The 20,653-nt window shown below is 36.3% G+C and overlaps 1 protein-coding gene across 1 annotated transcript in view; it reads right to left on the minus strand.

The window, feature by feature from the left end:
* Positions 1-1,285: 1,285 nt before the first annotated feature.
* Positions 1,286-20,653, minus strand: part of LOC128642776 (xenotropic and polytropic retrovirus receptor 1 homolog) — a 556,720-nt gene continuing 537,352 nt past the window's right edge. Inside the window, exons 14-16 of the mRNA XM_053695572.1 lie at positions 15,645-15,781; positions 4,100-4,309; positions 1,286-2,245 (exon numbers count right to left, since the gene is read on the minus strand). Coding sequence (XP_053551547.1) covers positions 2,116-2,245; positions 4,100-4,309; positions 15,645-15,781 — 477 coding nt within the window. The 3' untranslated portion in view covers positions 1,286-2,115. The remainder of the gene's footprint in view (positions 2,246-4,099; positions 4,310-15,644; positions 15,782-20,653) is intronic.

Consider the following 20,653-nt stretch of genomic DNA (forward strand, 5'->3'; position numbering starts at 1 on the left):
GGTTAAAGTGAATGTAAATTTGACAGCAGCTCCAGCTTCCTCCGGTCGACGCAAGCCATTTCTGATGTCAGAAATGATGGATAGGTCATCCCCCGGGGAATCAGTGTCTGATTCAATGCCGTGATTGGAGGAAGCCGGATTCATCATTTTGGACCCAGGAAGAGGCTTTGCGACAGATGGAGGAAGCTGGAGCTGCTGTCAAGATTAAAAGGTAAGTGCGTCACGTGTCAGAAGATAAGTGTTTTGTGTTGCTTTTTTGTGGTATATAGAAAATACTAACATTATTTTTGGTGACAGGATTTCTTTTTTGAAGTTTGAAACAATTGCGCTGGTTAGGGTGGTGTAATTAAAGTCTAGAAAGATGTAGTTGTTTGTGAATTATGTGAAAGAGCACAAAAAAGATTTCAGTTGTTAGAGAATAGTTGATTGATGTCAGGTGCTGTGTTCCAAAACATCTTAAAAAAGGTTGTTTATGTTTTTGAATTTGACCAAAAAACATTTTGATAAAATTGGCTCTGAAAGCTTAAAGAAAATTACAAAACTAAATGAATTGTGTAATCAGTTTTTTTTTGTTTGTATTTTGATATTATTTGCATTCAATTATTTTGTATATTATATATACTGTATATGATATATATATAATTTTTCTATTCTTTTTTTTTTTTTAAAGCAGTGGGCTTGGTGATGGTTTTTGTAAAATAGAGTTTGACAGACGGACCTGCTAGGAGCAGATTTAACAACAAGGACAGAGTGTTGGTTTTGTATCTTATGGTAGTATATGAAAGTAAATCTGATTTGTTTTATACTAAATAAAGTTTTTTTTGTTTGAATTAGTTTTATTTTTTTATGTTCATTTACACCAAAGAATATTGTATTTATTTATTTATTATTGGAAAAATAATTTATATTGTTATCCAACTTATTATTATGACTTTTCTAATAAAACCATTATATACATAATTATATACAGAATTGTACATATGAAATTAGATGTAACATTTTTTTTCATTCAGGAGAATGTCTGGTATTTTGGGCTGGACGAATCTTCTGGGTGAGACCAAACTAATATACTACAGGAAGGGTTCTTCCCCGGGAAGAGCACAATTCTGCCATAACAAAAGCTATTATGGTTATGTCTTTTCTGAGTTGAGAGTTTTTATTTTTATTTTACAGTCAATAAAACAATTGAATAATTTGTGATCTTCATAAAAATGTACAACTTCTGATTTAGATATTTCAACCAATAGACAAACAGATATACAACTCATGGAAATAAGCGATCAACTGCAGTGCTAACAAACTGAGTTTATTTTCTGTAATATTTCACAGCAAAATGATTAAATATATTTACTTTTTCTTAATTTTTATCAAACAGCTGCTCTCTGACCATAGAATTCATCATATATTGATCAATTACGTGATTTATTGTACAAATGACTTCTGTAGTAAAAAAGGGTTATATCTACTTTTTTTATCTTGGAAATGTATTTGACATATTTGTAAGACATCTTTGTGCAGAAAATGATTTTGACACAAGAACATGACTTTGACACATAAGTATGTCACTTGCATGCACTGGAAATTCAACATGTGTTATGATATGATCAAAAAAGACATTTGAAAAGTTAGATTATTTTCCCATAATTCTACAACACTGATTAAAGTGCAACCAAATCACGTACAAATTATTGGGCAGTACTTTATTTTACTTGAGTGGAGTTGCAGGTAGACCAATTCTAAGGGGAATGGACACTCATGTGTGCGACACCCTATCATACAAAAAGCACTGTTCTGTGTTGTACATATTTACCTGGCCTATTGTATGATTGTATTTATATACTGTACCTATCCGCAACAGACAACATTATATTGCTTTAACAACACTGTAATATTTTATTTATTGTTGCAAATATAGAATGAAGAAAAATAATGAATAAAAATGTTTATTTGATTAAATATCCATCATTATAACTTTGAAGACTGGTATCAGATTTATTCTTTTTCTTACTACAATGCTGCCTATAGCAAACTCAAGATACGCTGAAGCCTGGAGAAATACATTTATCTTCTTTATCTGATCTAGAAGAGACCATGGAATGTCCACATTGGCAAATCTCATTCTTGAAGCTCCAGAGAACCATTCGGAGACCTAGACAATGTCCTTTCTACGGAATTTCTAAATCTAGTATTTGTGGAATCCTCGTACTTTACTTCCACACAGACTCTGGTCTCTCTCGCCTTCCTCCTGTTTTCAGATGAAGCAAATGACACACAATTAGTATTATTGGACAGAACAGGAGATAATGTTTACAGTAAGGAAGCTAAATAGTGCACTCACTGATGATAAAACACAATACATCTCCTTTTTTGAAAGTATATTACTAGAGTAGGTTTCTATGTATCTATGTGGTTACTTTCCCAATGACTTTTACATTTTTAATTATTAAATATTTTATCATTTAAGATGTGTTTTGACATTAATTATAAGAGTAAATTAATGTCAAGGCAGACAAAGAGAAACAAACAGTACTTGGTGACACAGTTACAGGTACGTTTTTGATTTTAGACCAATTCAGATTAGTTAACTAAGCATTTGGGAGAAAAGGAGAGGTTAGCTATGGAAGACGAACACTGGAATGGGAGATACAGAAAGGGTAGAGGGTAGAGATGGGAAGAGGGGAAGAGAGGCATAGGAGGGAGGGATGGGAAAAGGAATAGAGAGGAGATAGGAAGATGGAATAAGGGAGAAGAAAAAGATGGAAAGTGGAGAAAAGAAAGAAATGAGAAGTGGGAGATGGAATGGGTAGGAATAGTAAGGGCTTGGAAGGGTTGAGAAAGATGGGAAGGGGAGAGTTATATGAGAAGTAGGAGATGGAATGGGTAGGAATAGTAAGGGCTTGGAAGGGTTGAGAAAGATGGGAAGGGGAGAACGATAGATATGAGAAGTGGGAGATGGAATGGGTAGGAATAGTAAGGGCTTAGAAGAGTTGAGAAAGATAGGAAGGGGAGAAAGAGAGATATGAGAGGTGGGAGATGGAATAGTAAGGGCTTGGAAGGGTTGAGAAAGATGGGAAGTAGAGAGAGATATGAGAAGTAGGAGATGGAATGGGTAGGAATAGTAAGGGCTTAGAAGAGTTGAGAAAGATAGGAAGGGGAGAAAGAGAGATATGAGAGGTGGGAGATGGAATGGGTAGGAATAGTAAGGGCTTGGAAGGGTTAAGAAAGATGGGAAGTAGAGAGAGATATGAGAAGTAGGAGATGGAATGGGTAGGAATAGTAAGGGCTTGGAAGGGTTGAGAAAGATGGGAAGTAGAGAGAGATATGAGAAGTAGGAGATGGAATGGGTAGGAATAGTAAGGGCTTAGAAGAGTTGAGAGATAGGAAGGGGAGAGAGATATGAGAGGTGGGAGATGGAATGGGTAGGAATAGTAAGGGCTTGGAAGGGTTGAGAAAGATAGGAAGGGGAGAAAGAGAGATATGAGAGGTGGGAGATGGAATAAGTAGGAATAGTAAGGGCTTGGAAGGGTTGAGAAAGATGGGAAGGAAGAAAAGAGAGATATGAGAAGTGGGAGATGGAATAGTGAGGGACAGCTACGGATATGAAAGGGAGGAAAGGGAGGGACGAGATGTTAAGAAAAAGCTAGGTTTTAGAAGGGGAGAGTTATACAAAAGCTAGCCTATAAAAAGGGAGGAGCCCTTTCTCAGGCTAACACATGACTTCTTGAAGTCACAACCTAGAGGTAAGCTGCTGGGTATATTGTGAAATCAGGGATGAATGGCAATGCATACGTCTCATTTTGTAATGTATTACAGTGGGTACATTTCATTTTTTATGATAATTTATAAAACTTTGATATTACAATTTTATTTACAATGTCACTTACAATCTGTGCTTGCATTCTTAATGACAACTTACATTTTCCACTCCCACATAGGTTCTAACACATTTTTAATATTTAATATTATCTTAGATCAATAAAGGTCTATACTTTGTGCCTTTACACTAAAACAATAGTTTGTTTATAATCTAAATCTAATGAATACAGTCATTGAAGAACTTGTTATATACAATTTGTTGAAAGAAGTATTTAATGTTTACTTAGATCTTTTAAGAGAGAAAGTATTTTTCTTGCTGATTCTTCTTCCTCTCAAGTGGTTTGTTGCTCCATCTTCTTGGTCCATTAAGTGCTCAAGGGCGGTTTGGCTGTCCACATGGAGTGGGGCTATAGAAATATCTCTCACGGCTCTGAACTGTCCACAGTTGTTTAAATGTTCATTCTCCAGTCTGAAGAAATTCCAGATGAAGCGTCTGATTAAAACACCAGCAGGGAAGAGCTTTTTACTAATGTGCTAATAAGCATCACACCAAATAAATAAAATATATCTTTTATATAATAGAAAAGTATTCACTTAAATACTTTCTTGTGAACAGCTTAAAGGAAAGGAATTGGATGCCAATATTTTGCAGAAAATGATGGAGGAGAAGGAACATAGACCAAAAGGATGTCAAATGTTTTGCAGTGATAATTAGCCAATGTGTATGACAGTGTTCTACATCAATATATTGAAGATGATTCAAACAGAGAAGCAGTCTGCCAGGAACGAACAACAGCTCAGTGGCTAGTTCTATGGCCCAGTTACCACCTGGGAGAAAGTCTCCCTAAGGTTAATGAGGGAAACCAAATGTGGACTTTTTGCCCAATGTGCTTAAAGGGATATTGCTGCACCTCACTGGCAAGGCCAAAACAATCATCTGGGTTTGCTGGTTGCCTTGTTCAGAGGAAAATTGCCTGGTATTTTTGGGCAAAAGAAGCTATTTCCAGGTCGTAACTGGGCCATAGAACAAGCCGCTGAGCTGCTGTTTGTTCCTGGCAGACTGTTTCTGTTTAAATTGAAGATGATTGCATTATGGGTGCTAAATTTACAATGTAATGGCAAACAAAGTCCCACTATTTAGATGCATGTGTTAATATCTCCAGAATAATTAGGGGAGGAGCCAATGGTGGCAAAATCTGGTTTGGAGGCCATTTAATTGTCTTAACCCCTTATTTTTTTAGCATTCAAATAAATCCCTACATAAATTATATAATCATTAATATTCTGAAGTTAATGATGTTATTGAGAGTAATCAGAAACAAAGTAGAGCACAAATAATTGCATCTCAATTTCACACTTACGGCATACTATAGCAGGAACAAAGTGCCAGCTGGTGATTGATTTACAGAAATTAGTATTTGTAATATTCTGCCTTATCTCAACTATAGAAGTCTTTAAAAATACCTTTTTAGTTTCTGAATTGATTTAGTTAATGAATGGGACAGAGGTTATGCAGCCACCACAATGGGATTGTAAACAAGAATTTATTTTAACTAGTAATACATAGCTAACACCCATATGTATATCTCTGAAATGGTTAATTGAGTGAGGAATAATGGGTCCATCATTGTTATTAGAGACATCTCATGTAGGTTGGATGGGAGCAAACTGATACACTGCAGAAACATTCTCCTACACCACTGGTGAGCACCATCCTATAGAGCAAGCTACTAATCTGTGTTCATTGGCTCATTTCCAATATGCAAATTACCCATGGATTGTGTCTCCCTAAGAGAGATGGGGCAACTAGATATGGAGCCAGCAAACCCTGAGTAGACTGAAATGTACATCTAGGATTAGCTGTAATAATACGAAAAAAAAAAAAAAAAAAAAAAAAAAATTTATATATATATATTATATCTTTTTTTTAGTTTCTGACTTGATTCAGTTAATGAATGAGACAGAGGTTATGCAGCCACCCACACTGGGATTGTACAAAAAAATTATTTTAACTAGTAATACATAGCAAACACCCACATGTATATCTCTGAAATGGTTAATTGAGTGAGGTACCTTTTGGCGCCGTTATGGCGTTCTATTCCATCCAACCAGCACTGGTCTTTAGTGCCGTTAGGACGGAATATAACGTCATAGCCCTTTGGCTGTCCTGAAGCCAAAGGCGCTTCCTTGATGTAGACATTATGACCCTGTCATGAAAGGGTTAATTAGTCCATCCTTGTTTTTAGAGACATCTCATGTACGTTGAATGGGATCAAACTGATATGCTGCAGAAACGTTCTTCTACACAAGTCTGCATCATTGGTGGACACCATCCTATAAAGCAACCTACCAATATGCAAATTACCCATGGATGGTGTCTCCCTAATAGAGATGGGAGCAACTAGACATGGAGCCAACAAAACCTTAGTAGTCTGAAATATGCATCTAGGATTAGCTGTATTAATTCCTTTGTTCAGAGAGGTTTCTGGTATTTTGACTTTGGAATGTCCTCTTAGATTGGATCAGACAATTATTCTGAAGTTTTAGTCTGTGAAAGGCATGAATGGGCTAAAATAAGCCACAAGAGGACATGGCTGTGTCTAGCAGCTATGTAAAACTAACACTCCTGACTGCACCACCAGTGTATTCTGCTAGGGAGCTGCAATGCTTGTGGTTTCCGAGTGAGACTTTATCCATGTGTTTAATGTCCTTATGGAGAGGGGTTTAAATATATGGCTATCTAGGGCCAGCTGTAATGAATAAGATCATATTATATGTGCATTCACATCACATATTTAGTTATATTACAGTAGTACTCGCCTGTGCCACTGTATGAGCAGGTGAGATTATAAACCTGACCAAATATGCTACTAAAACCCCATTTTTGAACATAATCTCAGATGGTTTGTAAAATGTGGGGGAATTCTGCCATTGCAATCACCCATTAAAAGCTAAAATGAGCTTGGACTTTGTTTACTCTTATGATTTGCAATATGTAACCAGTATTACCTATCACACACCCAATTGTCAATTGTATGTGTTAATTGCCTGAGGTCTAATTAAACCAAACCCTATACGATGCAAATACAATCAAGGAATGGAGCACAGTGCATGACATATTTAACCCCTTAAGGACCAGCGACGTACCCTATATGTCGCTGGCCTTTTTATGGGACTTGATTGTTTTATAGCGCGGTCTTGCCACCAGCGTTGAGACTGCTCTATTCCACAAAGCCTGCTGGAGGGAGGGCATTAATAGCGTGTTCTTGCTAGACTTGTGCTATTATGTCCTGAAAAAACCCTTAACGACCAGTGACATACAGGGTACATTGTGGTCATTAAGGGGTTAAATGTGTTAGTGTAGGACTCACTTATGCAATTTGCCTTGGTATGAGCAGGTAAGCTTCCATGCTTCGGCAAACATTTGGTACAAAAACGTATTATTAATAGGGCACAGTACGTGGATAATACCTTACTTGTTAGTAAATTGTGGCTGAATTCTGCCACTGGAGCTGCCTTTTAACCTCTTAAGGACATAGGACAGAATTTTTCCGTCATAAAACAATTGAGCAAACTGAAAGCTGTGTCCTTAAAGGGTTAAGACTGAGGCTGTACATAAGCTTATTGAATTCTTTTGTTTTACAATATGTAGCCAGTATTACCTATTTGTAAGACCAGAAAGGGTTAATTGGGTGGGTTATAAATAAGCCCAACCCCAGCTCATTCAAACCTTTTCAGAAATGATGCAAGCCTAACCAAGGTACGTGTGCTCAGTAAATCTGATTTTAAATTAATGGCAAATTTAAATGTATTAAGAGTAGGTCTTACTATTGGGTCTGATATAAAGCGGGCAGATAATCCATCAACTTTTGTCCAAAATAGTTTCTTTCTAAATATAATTTTGGGGTTGTGTGCAGGTTAGTAAAGTTACCTTGTTGTAAAATGTGGTTATTGTGCCATAACTTCTACCCATTAAGACTAAGAAAGTGAGCAGCTTTGTACAGCCAGTATTACCTAGACACCACACCCTTGTAGGTCCCAAGAAGAGATATCTGAGGGAGGTCAATTTCAATACCATACCTGAGGCCTTTCAGTCTAGGGCAGAGATTTTCTCTTAATTCTTCCACTTTTTCAAAGCAAAACTGCACAAGAAACCCTGTTTTTAGTAGTTAAACCCTCCCCCCAACATTGTATGGAGACAAATTATATATAAAAGTGATATTTCAAGAGTCATACGGCTCTATCAGCCTACTACAAAAACTATACAACCTAAAAACTATACAAACAAATACAAGTGATGTTACATAGAATAACCCACAGAAAATGCACTTAATTATATAATTAATTTGAAACACTTGTTAGGATAATTGGTTAAACGGACATGAAATTCTCATTTATTTTTAATTTAACAAAAAATATTTTAATCTATTTTGAAAGTGCAACACATTAAAAAAAATGAAATTAAATGTCAATTTATTTTCTTTAAAAAAAGAGTAAACTTTTAATATGTGCAAAGAAATATCAGATATTGTAAATTATACTTGCAATATTTAAAAAAATAATTTTAAATCCCAGTCCTCGTGTGCTTTTAAGAGGAGATTAAACAACTGTCTTGCTGTTATGTAAAAAATTGTGTTTTGTACCACGCTCCCTAGAGAGGCCAAAAAAAAAAACAAAAAAAAAACTTACCTGCAAATTTTCACCTGTGCTTAATTTCAGATAACCTCAAAATCTGGCCTCTTAGAGAGGCTCCCTCACAGGCCAGATTTTGAGTATATATGAAATTAAGAACAGGTGAAATAATCAGCTGATTAGTAAACATTATTATTTTACCTGCTCTCACCCAAGGTAATCCTCAAAAGTTGGCCTGTTGGGAAGGCCTGAGGAAAGGTGTGAAAAACAGTGGATTAAGCAATTTGCAGCATTCTATAAACGTAGGTTGCAGATTTTGCTTTGTGGCTTCTCTAGGGAGCGTGGAACAAAAAACGATTTTTATACAAAAGTAAGTGTTTATTATCCTTTTGATGTAGAAGTTTTCTTCTCAGATTATCTAGTAGCAAATGCCAGCACCTGCCACCTTACTTATGAACAATTAAGTCTTTTTTTTTTTCAGGAACACACCAACCTTTTATTTAGACCAATACTTTTACCAAGAGAACTAAGTAGATTTGGTAGCAGAGGGTTTTTTTTTTTTTCTTCGTTTTTTCATTTCATGTTCTGTCAGAATTGTGAAAGTTTAATCTTGAATTTCATGTCCATCAAAAGGGACATTAAACACTGAATATATTTTATGCATGTCTCTCTAATCATGGGCGCTGCCATTTTGAAACCTATGTTTCACTACAGGTGTCTGAAGGAGAGTTACTGCACATGTGCAAACAAGTCAGTACTGGAATGCAGAAAAAACTAGATTTCAATATGGTGGCACCCATGGCTAGAGAGAGAGGTGGGAAATAACCTCTATACTATGCTTATAAAATGTAATTAGTGTTTAATGTATGTTTAATAATGCTGCTAATACTACTCATCTTCCAAATTTCTATCACCACTGTATATAAAGTCATATTTAAATAAACACAGGTCCATACAAAATCATTCTGAATTATTTTTTTAACCCCTATGTCATGCAGTGCTTTGCCTATAATACGGCACAACGTACTGTATATGTCCGTCTGAGCTTCAGGAAGTTCCAGCAGTCTCGGCTGTTAAGTTACAACCAAGAACTAGAGTTCCTGAGCTTCAGGCATCTGCCGCATATGGAACTGGAGCCCGTTCGGTGCTCTGCTACCATATGAAGGCAGATGTCTGATCTTTACAGACTAACACTGTGTCACCGTCTGTAACGATCCTCTGCTGGTGCTGGCCAGAGGTGTGGGAGGGAATCCGGGAGGCGGGTAGGCGTTCCAGCAGCGATGGTGGTGAAGGAGGGAAGAGAGCTGTTTGGGAGGGATCAGGGGGTGGGAAGTGTCAGGTGGGAGGGTAATCTCTACACCAAAGCTAAAATTAACCCTTTCAAGCTACCAAATGAACCCCTTCCTTTTCAGGAATATTTAAAATGCCGCTAATTGCAGCTGCACATTTAATTTCTATTAGAAAAAAACAATGGCAAAGATAAGTATAGCTGCTATTTCTGAACAAAGGGGACCCCAGAGAAGCTTATACAACAATTTGTGCCATGATTGCACAAGCAGTATGTAAATAATTTAAGTGAGAAACTCAAAATTTGCAAAAAAAAGTTAATGATTTTTTTTTATTTAATCGCATTTGGCAGTGAAATTGTGACATTGAATTTATCAAAATGGGCCTAGATCAATACTTTGGGTTGTCTGCTTTAAAAAAAAACAAAAAAACCTTAGTTTTGACAAGTAAAAAAAACACAAAGCTATATCTCTGTTTAAATGGAGTGATAGCAAAAATGCTAAAGATTCTCCGGCATTTTGGGCAAGTTCTACTCCTAAGTCCTGGTACTGAAGGGGTAATGCTTTTACTAGAAGAAACAAATTAGTAATATTTTAGATATTATACCACCACTAAAGCTGTTAAAAGTTGAAATCATATAATCCACATTACACAGCAGGAAATGTTATTTTATTTGATCTCTCTCTCTCAAAAAAAATAATGATATAGATATAGATAGATATATTTTACCTAAAAACATCAGATATATACAGAAATATTTATTCATGAATAAATAGAACATATTCTGCTATGTGAAGAACATAGGAATGTGAAATATTAACATCTCATGTTGGATTAGCCCACTTGGAAAACACAGTTGTGATATTCCAAGTTCAGCATTTTGAGCGCATTGAGTTAGCGCTCATGCGAAAACTTGTTACTTTCAACTTGTAAAACATGCGCTACCAGACTTGCGCATTAAGCCTCCATCTAGTGGAGTTAACGTGTGAGCGATAAATAGTGCTCCACTTGTAAATTAGACAAAGTACAAGTAAGATAGCAACAATTAAATGCAGTAAATTTACTACAGGTACAAATCCATAAATCTGTAATTCCAAAACCCAGAATTTATTCTGAAATCCAGACTATTTTTATACATTTTTTTTTTTTAAATAAAAGAATTACAAACATAACTATAAAATAAAATCTCCACCAGTAAGTCATAATTTTTCTCTGCCCGCATCTTTGGTTTGTTTGTACATGTAAATATTGCCTTAATGACGTAAGATATTACTTAAAATTTGTCCCATCCCCTCTCCAAACTCTCATTTTACAGATACAAATAATGGGAAATCCAAACCTTTTCTGGTCCCAAGCTGCTCGGATAAAGGATTGTCTACCCGTACTTAGAAAAGGTAAGTTGAACAGAAAACGTCTACACCGCGTGCCACATTGTACAATTAGCAATATGATTTTAATATTTCTTTGTAATACCTACTAGCTTTGGTAACACTGCTTTCATATTTACAGCATTTACATTTTGGTTTATTTTTATAACTGGAGACTCCCCTGCTTATTGAAGGGTTATGTTACCTAATAATAACCCAATAATATGTCTTGCAAGTTGTACCAATTACCTGTCAGGCCAGAGGGAATTAATTCAGTAACTGAAGTGTATTTTCTAATGGTTTCTTACATATATTATCCCCACCATGTTCTTAGAAAGCTTTATTTGTACTTGACTGGTGAAGCAAGTTGTGGGGCAGAGGAATACTTATTTTTGTTATTTGTCTCTTTAACTAATTAACTAACATTGATATGAACTGGTTTAGGTGTACAGAGCCCTCCCTTTCTCTCATTATAGTTTACACAGGTTAAAAACAAAACCCGAGCTCTGTGTACAAAGTATAGTTGATTTAAAGGGACATGAATCCCAATATTTTTCTTTCATGATTTAGATAGAGAAGACATTTTTAAACACATTTATTTCTGTTATCAATTTTGCTTTATTCTCTTGGTATCTTTTATTGAAGAAGCATCAATCCATTCATAGGAGGTAGCTGTACACTTTTGTAAGCCAATGAAAATGGCCATCAATCACCAGCTAGCTCCTGAGCCTATCTAGATATGCTTTCCAACAAATGATATCAAGAGAATGAAGCAAATTAGATGATAGAAGTAAATTGGAAAGTTGTTTAAAATTGTATGTTCTAACTGAAGCATGGAAGAAAAAATATGGGTTTCATGTCCCTTTAAAAGAATCACATATTTAAATGTAAGAGAGCAAGACTAACCTATGGGATTTGCCTTGGTGTGGGAAGGTGAGGTTATATGCTATGGTCAAAACAGAGATGCTAAAAACTGTTTCAAAACAAGTTTAAACAGAGTGCACAGATCTCTACTCGGATTATTTCTAATAAAAATGGAAATAAATATAAATTTTTGGAAGAAAATGTTATCAAATCTTCACAACTAAAGTGCGCATATAAGGAATCGTTTTTCTTCTATGCACACATTTGATAACCTTTTCTTCCAAAAATTCCAAATTAGGAGATCAGGACTCACTTTCATGTTCCTTTTTAAATGGATCACATTTAAATGTAAGAGAGCTGGACTCACCTATGGGACTTGCCTTGGAGTGGGTGAGGTTTCATGCTTTGAACAAAACACAGATGCTTACAAAGAGTGCACAGATTTCAACTGAGGTTATTTCTAGATTAAACTATAGATTACAATTTAAAATGACAAAAAATATCATTTGGAATTCTTGGAAGTAAATGGCCATAGTTAAAGTGTACATTTAAGGAATTTTTTTTATTTTTTATTATTCATGTGTTCAAAAGGGGATCATAATAAATTAACCAATTTTTTTTTTTGCTTTGAGAAATTCTCTTCTGACTTATATTCAGCCTGATCAGCAAACTCACATGCCATATCCAAAAAATGATTTTTGGGAATCAGCCGTTAAGTGGCTATTGGGGGACCCTGTGAAGTAATTGATAGGCTAGTTCATTTTCCATGGCTCTGATAGGAGCAAAGCAATTTAGCATTTGCAGTTAACCCTTCAGCAGAGGTTGAGGAGGGTAGACCAAAATTAATCAAAATAGTTTCAATTAGTAGTATACGTTTCTCTTTGTCATACTTAAATGCCTGATTCCTGGAATTCATAAATAATTATGTAGATCCACTCGTGTTTATATGTGTATATATGTATATATATTCAGATGTGTATCTTTTTATATCTCATATGTGTAACTATATACTTGTATATATGTTTATGTATATTTAAATCTAGTCATAGCACTTCATTTACTATTTTATGCATCATTTGTTGTATGTTTTACATATCATATATATTGTGTATATATAGAAATAATCTAGAAATAATAATAATAATAATAATAATAATAATAATAATAATAATAATAATAATCAAAACATCCACTTATAAGTGTATTGTGTTTTGGTAAAGGTCTACTTGATGTCCTCCAAGAAGGTAAAAGATAAAAATATCTGTGTTTAACAACTTATATAGATTAGTATTTTTTTCAATACCAATCCTCAAGAACCCAAAGGCCAGATTTTTTTAATTATTTCCCTTTTTGGGTTGCTTGGTAACTCTGAGAATGATTCACCTGGACTTAAGCAGGAAATTCCTCTACATCAAAGGGTCATTGATGAAAAACTCACCACCATGGAGAGAAATCGCACAAAATCTTTGGAAGCTTTTTTTGAGTATTATATTGCAATGTATTTGTTTCTCCTTCACATCCATCACCCACATAGCTAGATAAAAAGCTCTCAAGCTAAAATTCTATGAGAGACCTCACAGTACTGCTGAGATTTCTTGGATAATCTCGCCAGAGCTTTAGATTATCTAATATCTTTAGTGGGATTTTAGGATTGGAGATTCACTGGATTATTTTATAAATGTTAAAGGGATATGAAACCCAATTTTTGTTTCTTTCATGATTCAGAAAGAGCGGCAACTTTCTAACTTCTATTTTAAAATTTCCATCGTTCTCTTGATATTTTGTTACAAAAAAGCAGGAACCAGCCAGCCCATTTTTGGTTCGATACCCTGGGTAGCGCTTGCTGATTGGCAGCTACTAAGCTTTACATTCCGCCTTTTCAAATAAAGATACCAAGAGAACAACAAAAATTTGATAATGAGTAAATTAGAAAGCTGCTTAAAATTTCTGCTCTATCTAAATCATCAAAGAAAAAATGTGGGTTTCATATCCCTTTAATGAGATAAACAGAATATATTAACATAAAAAATATGATTTAGATAGTTTGCAACACACATTATATACATTTTTATTTATATACTGTACATTTTTCATGTTATATTTAATGTTACTTTATTTTATGCTTTATTTGTTCAATTAGAAAAAAGACACAAAACTGATTATCATTGCACAAGCAGTCTTGATGAACTGCTTGTGCAATGCTGCCCCCTGCAGATTCGAGGCCAATCTGCCGCTAGTAGGGAGTATCAACCCAGTCGTACACAATCGGACAGATTGATGTTAGCAGCCTCAGAGAAAGCAGACGAGTTAAGGAGGAGCGGTCTTAAGACCGCTGCTTCGTAACCACTGTTTCCGGTAAGCCTCAAGTCTCGCATGGAAACAGGTGCATTACGCACCTTTCGGGGCATGTTAAATTGGTCCCAAAGAATGCAAAAGCAAAGAGAGAGCGCTGAGGTGTACAAGACACACAACGATCAGCAGCTTTATACAGCTTTATATTGATGTGCGATCAGCAGCTTTATATTGATGTGCGATCAGCAGCTTTATACAGCTTTATATTGATGTGCGATCAGCAGCTTTATACAGAGACACAGCATAAAATGGTACTTTATTAAAAACTACATAGTATAAACACCATCTAATACATAAATATACAACAAATACATAAAGCATTTAACAAGATTTATGAAATGTGTGAGATGTGTGAGATCCTCTGTCATTGTTTAAGGTATATTAAAGGGGCATTAAACACTAAATAAATGATAGAATGATACATTCAAAGAAAAGATTAGTCTGAGAATAACATGTATAAGTATTTTTTAAAGTTTCATTAGCTGTTTAAATAGAAAAAATAAGTGTAAAGTTTTAGTGTCTATAAAGAATGGGATCTGCCATGTTGTAACTTAGGTTACCTTCTCTGCTGTGGCCAATTAGGGATAGTTATAAATAGGTCACTAGAGTGTGCAGCCAATGGCTGTGTGGAATATAACAGTGTTCAGCTATTTCTAACAGGAAGTGAAAAGCTTACAATTTCAAAATGGAATTAGAGAAAAAGCGGACAAAATAATAGAATTATATTGCAGAGGTTTTTTTATACTGTATATAAAATGTATCATTTTATATTACGGTTTCAAAGTGTTTAACATCCCTTTAAGCTCATAGCATATATCTCTCATTAAAGGGAAATTAGTCCTATTTTTTGTTGCCAGAGGTAATGTGCCTGGTAGCACAGGAAAGTCGTAAGATCTACAGTTGAATAAGATGTATATACTCTGTCTACAATAAACCATAGACATTTTTTTTTTTACTTGCACCAAAGTGATGTCTTTATGTCTCTTTATATTTGAATTGCTATTCTTTGTTAATTAAAACACCCTCTTATAGATGCAACAATCACTGGGTAGAATGTTTCATGGTCAGATGACGGACATTTTTCATAGGTATTTTACAGCAAAAGCAGGCAAAATAGAAAATGTATATTGTAATGTTGTATTATCTATTTTAATTTAATCTAAAATCCCAGGGGAAATGAAGGGTTTAGAGACGGTGAACACTAGGGAGGCATCAAATATCAAAGGGGTCAAGCGCTTGGACGATATCACAAAAGCATAGAGTGGGAGGTGAAATAATTATCCGTCATGCACATTATTGGTATATTTCTATTGGTATATTACTTACCTGAAAACCTCTAGAGGACCCAAAACAAAAGTCAACAGTTCACCAAGCTCAGAATATCTGTCTTGGGCATAAAATATATTGGCTGCCCATGAAATCCTCAGCAGGACATCTCCAGCCATAGCACAGTAATAATACCCCTGTGAAACAAAAGTGTGTACAGCTAAATATCCAGGGGCTTTGGTACCCAGTGAGCACAATAAATAGAGAGAGAGTGTAAGCATCTTACATAAATGTGCAACTGGCAAACTGAAAAGGCACGTGGTGTGCGGTCTTAAAGGGATATAAAAGCTCCACAAATGTTTGTGATTCAGATAGAGCATCCAATTTTAAAAAGGTTTCCAGTTTACTTCAATGATCAAATTTGCTTTGCCCATGATATTCTGTGTTGAAGAGATACCTAGGTAGGCATCTGCAGCACTACCTGACAGGAAATAGTGCTGCCCTCTAGTGCTCTTGACAATGGATGACATTCTTACAACACTTCTGCCATATAGGGCTCCAGACACGAGCACGCTCTTGAGCTTAGCTCCCTGCTATTCAACATAGGATACCAAGAGAACAAATACAATTTTGATAATAGAAGTAAATTAGACAGTTGTTTAAAATTGTATGTTCTATCTGAATCCTGAAAGAATAAATTTGGGTTTCATGTCCCATTAAAAAGTCTACTCCAATCCATTAATAATGGATGTGTCAAGTCATTTGTATTGATTTTCACATTAACCAGTCCTTTACATCAGAAAACACTGCTTTTGTATATGTGTCCTATCTATCTATCTATCTATCTATCTATCTATCTATCTATCTACATATATACATACACACACACATTATTTTCAGGGGTCAAGTAGAGTGGGAACAGAGTTTCTGTACTATTTTTGCAGGTGGAACTAAGTTCCCCCCTGGAAAGAGAACAGAAACGCTTCAGTTGACGATGATGCTGCTGGTGGGAGGAGCTGGAGCACAGTCTGGCAAGAGGGATAGTAAGATCCTCTAGTAATGGGTAGTAACACTTCCTACAGTACACTAAATGCAAGCCTGTCAGCGGTCCTGCTGTGTGATCTCCCTGAAATGTGTGTAACACATAGTGCTTACATTTCTGTGTGGTTTACTCTTGGGTTATTTAGCTCCCTTCAGCAGAAATAGGACTATTGTACCTTAAGTCGGTGAGACTCTGACAGGGGAGGATTCTCAGGCTATACAGCAACCATTAAACCCTTCATTGGATTGCTGGTGTGTGATTGTGAGTGTTACAGATGTGCGTTCACAAAGTATATATACAGTAGATGCTGATCAATGCGCAAAGGAAAGGAAACTTTTTTTTTTTTTCTCCAAGTTTATTTTAAAAATCAAGCATTTTGTTTAAAACATTCATATTTCAAACTTTATTAAAATTATCAAAAGAATGGTTCTATGGTACAAGCGCAAGAATGTCCCTTTAATGCTTACATTTTTGTGTTTGTGAAGCTCACAGAATATGGTTTGCTTTATTTTTCTCAAGCCGCTGGTTTACAGTTTCTTTTACAGGATATACTCTGGTCCTTTGCCCCTCTCAGTACCGCAAGGCTCTGTCTTGGGCCCCTTGCTTTTTCTCTCTGCCTAGGAAAACGTATATCCTCCTTGGGATTCCAGTACCACTCATATGCTGATGATACCCAAATCCATCTTTCCTCTCCTGATATCTCTACCTCTTTACTCAACCAGATTTCCAACTGCATTTTTTCTTAGATGTCCTCACACTATGTCCAACTCAATCTGTCCAAAACTGAGCTGCTTCTTATTCCCCTCACTCCAAGACATCTGACACCTGATAATGCTCTTACAGTTGGAGATTTTTCTCAACAACTCACCCCAGGTCCGCTGTCTTGGGGTCACATGACTAAACTCACATTCACTTCACATATACAAGCTCTCACCAAATCCTGCCGTGCACACCTATGCAACATTTCCAGAATTCAACCATTCCTTACCAAAGAAACTACAAAAATACTAAGCAAGTCCCTCATTTTGTCACTTATTGACTACAACAGCCTCACCTCCCTCTAATCTATTATGAATGCTTCAGCCAGTCTCATCCACCTAAGTCGCTGATCTACATCAGCTGCTCCGCTCTGCCAGTCTCTACACTGGTTCCCTATACACTCCAGAATACAATTTAAAGTATTAACCCTGACCTATAAAGCACTCAACAGCCTCACTCCCAACTCTATTTCCTTTCTCATCTCCAAATACTCTAAATACTACCTGACCGTCCTCTTTTATCAACCTCTGACCTACGTCTCTCCACTCCTGTTATCTCTATGTCCCACTCCCGTCTCCAATAGTTTGCACGTGCTGCTCCTGTCCTCTGGAACTCTCTAAATCAGACTGTCTTCAACTTTATATAGATTAGACGCTCCTTGAAAACCCACCTATACAGAGGCTTACTATCTCTCATCCTAACCAAACTAACACATGAACTGCCTGACTCACTGCTGCAACTACAATCCACAAGAAACGTTATGTTTCTGCACCCTCAACATGTAGATTGTAAGCTCTGTGGAGCAGGGCCCTCTTCCCCCCCTGCAATAGATTTGTATCTAATCACAAATAATTGTATACCCCTATCCCTGTACCCAGCGCTACAGAATTTTGTGGGGCTGTACAAATATATATTATATGCTATAGAAAAGGAAGCTAAAATTCACGCTAGTTGGTGATAACATTTTAGTACACTAGTTTCTAATGCTCCAAGATGTTTTTGGATGGGAATTAGCTTTTATTCCCTTCACTGAAGTGCTCATGGGATATATTCGATTCTGCCAAGACTGGATTATCTCTGTTGAAGTCAAACGTGCAGGGAAAACCACGTGAAATAGGCACACGCGCAACTCACATTCACACATAATGGCAGAAATAACCTGTTGTCGCACACATGGCGCTTCCGTAGGAGCGTGGATTGTTCCGGGAAAGAATTGAAGCTTCCAGTTTCATAGACCAGGCAGTTGTATTGTATATAAAGGGGCAGACTTGTCTCATTCACACAAACCAGGCTAAAAAATTTCACTTGTTGCTGGAGAAATTTATTTATAAGCAATGGGGAACATTCTGCAAAAATAGTGGCAAAGAGAAAAACAACCAAAAATAGTTTGTTAAAGGGACATAAGAGCCAAACATTTTCTTTCATGATTCAGACAGAACATACCATTTTGAACAACTTTCTAATTTACTTCTATTGTCAAATTGTCTTTACTTTTCTTGTTATCCTTTTGTTGAAAAGCAGGAAGGTAGTAAGCTTAGGAGTGTGCACGTGTCTGCAGCACTATATGGCAACAGTTTTGCAATAATGTTATACATTAGCAAGAGCACTATATGGCAGCACTATTTCCTGTTATGTACTGCCCCAGACATGTGCACGCTAACTATCCAGATATCTCTTTAATAAATAATAACAAAAACTAAGCAAGTTTGATAATAGAAGTAAATTAGAAACTGTTCTCTATCTAAATCATGAAATTAAATTTTTGGGTTTCATGTCCCTTTAACTGGCTCTGATTGAGTCACTGCATCAAACCTATATATACAATGCACTGTAATTCCCACATCTTCTATATATTTTATTAAAAAATAAATTACCTGCTTTTTAGCACATTTCAATGACAAATACATTTTTCAAACATATATATGATGCACTGTAATTTCCCATCTTCACTATCTTTTTTTTTTGCCTCCCCAAGGGGGGGGGGGGGCGAAGATTCATTCCCCAAGGTTCCTTGAACCCCCCAGGCAGAGGCAAAAAAAATAGTGTAGATGGGGAATTATACTACATCAGGCTTTACCCAGAGATATATATATATATATATAGTCCAGAGCAAAGACAGCACTCACTGGATTTAAATAAAACATAACTTTTATTGGAAAAGTTTAAGAGCAAAGTTCCATGACGTTTCGGTGCCCACTGGCACCTTCATCAAATGGTATCACCCAGCTTGAGAACAGTTGTACAGTCCTGTCATCTGGGAGACAGAATAAAATATAACCTAACAAGCAGCCTTATATACCTTCTAAAGTGTAATGACATGCCAGTTTTCTAAATTACGTGCGTCCGTGAGGCCACGCCCCCTTCCGGTTTTCCGCTCATTCATCATTGTTTGGAGTCACGCTCACACCCCTCCTGAGTGTGTCTTGCGTGCACATGGCTAATTAGGATATTCGAAACTGCGCATGTCCAGATTTCTTTCTTCAATTGTCCGGCACGGCCATGGGGTCAAATATGGCCCCGGTCTATGCCAATCTCTTTATGTTGGGCTATGAGTTGTATGTTATGAAACCTCAGATACATCCACACATTTCCTTATACACCAGATATATAGATGATCTGTTCCTTGTTTGGACGGGCACTGAGAGACAACTCAAACAGTGGGTATATGATCTGAACAGTGCCAACTCTCCGATTAGCTTCAAAATAGAATATGATTCAAACAGTGTACACTTTCTTGACTTGAATATTTAAAAAAAAATTGAAAATGGGGGCTATCGCTTTGGTACATCTTTATTCTCCAAACCCACTGACAGAAACTCCTTGCTATTATCCACTAGTTGTCACCCAAATCACCAAAAGATGGGGATTGTACTCTCACAACTCACTAGGGTAGTGCGGAATAACTCGGAGCCTAAAATACTCCAACAGCAACTTGACACAATGTGTAATAAGCTTCTGACAAGAGGATATTTGTACACTGATATAGACAAGGCGAGGCTGAAATTAGCTCAAACGACCCTGCTTAGTAGAAATAGACCACCACGAACAAATGAGGACTCTAACTTGAACTTCCTTACAACCTATACTCCAGCACACAGACAATTGCATGAAGCTGTCCGTGATAGATGGGACATAATATGAACGGACAAACATTTGACACAGTGGAAGAAAGGACCACCACGGATGGTGTATCGCAGAGCACGGAATATTCGGGACATTCTGGTTAAAACTGACCCTAGAGGCTCATATCAGGACACCTGGCTCAAGC

This window comes from Bombina bombina, chromosome 12 (genome assembly GCF_027579735.1).
Source record: "Bombina bombina isolate aBomBom1 chromosome 12, aBomBom1.pri, whole genome shotgun sequence".
In the NCBI taxonomy this organism is placed as follows: Eukaryota; Metazoa; Chordata; class Amphibia; order Anura; family Bombinatoridae; genus Bombina; species Bombina bombina.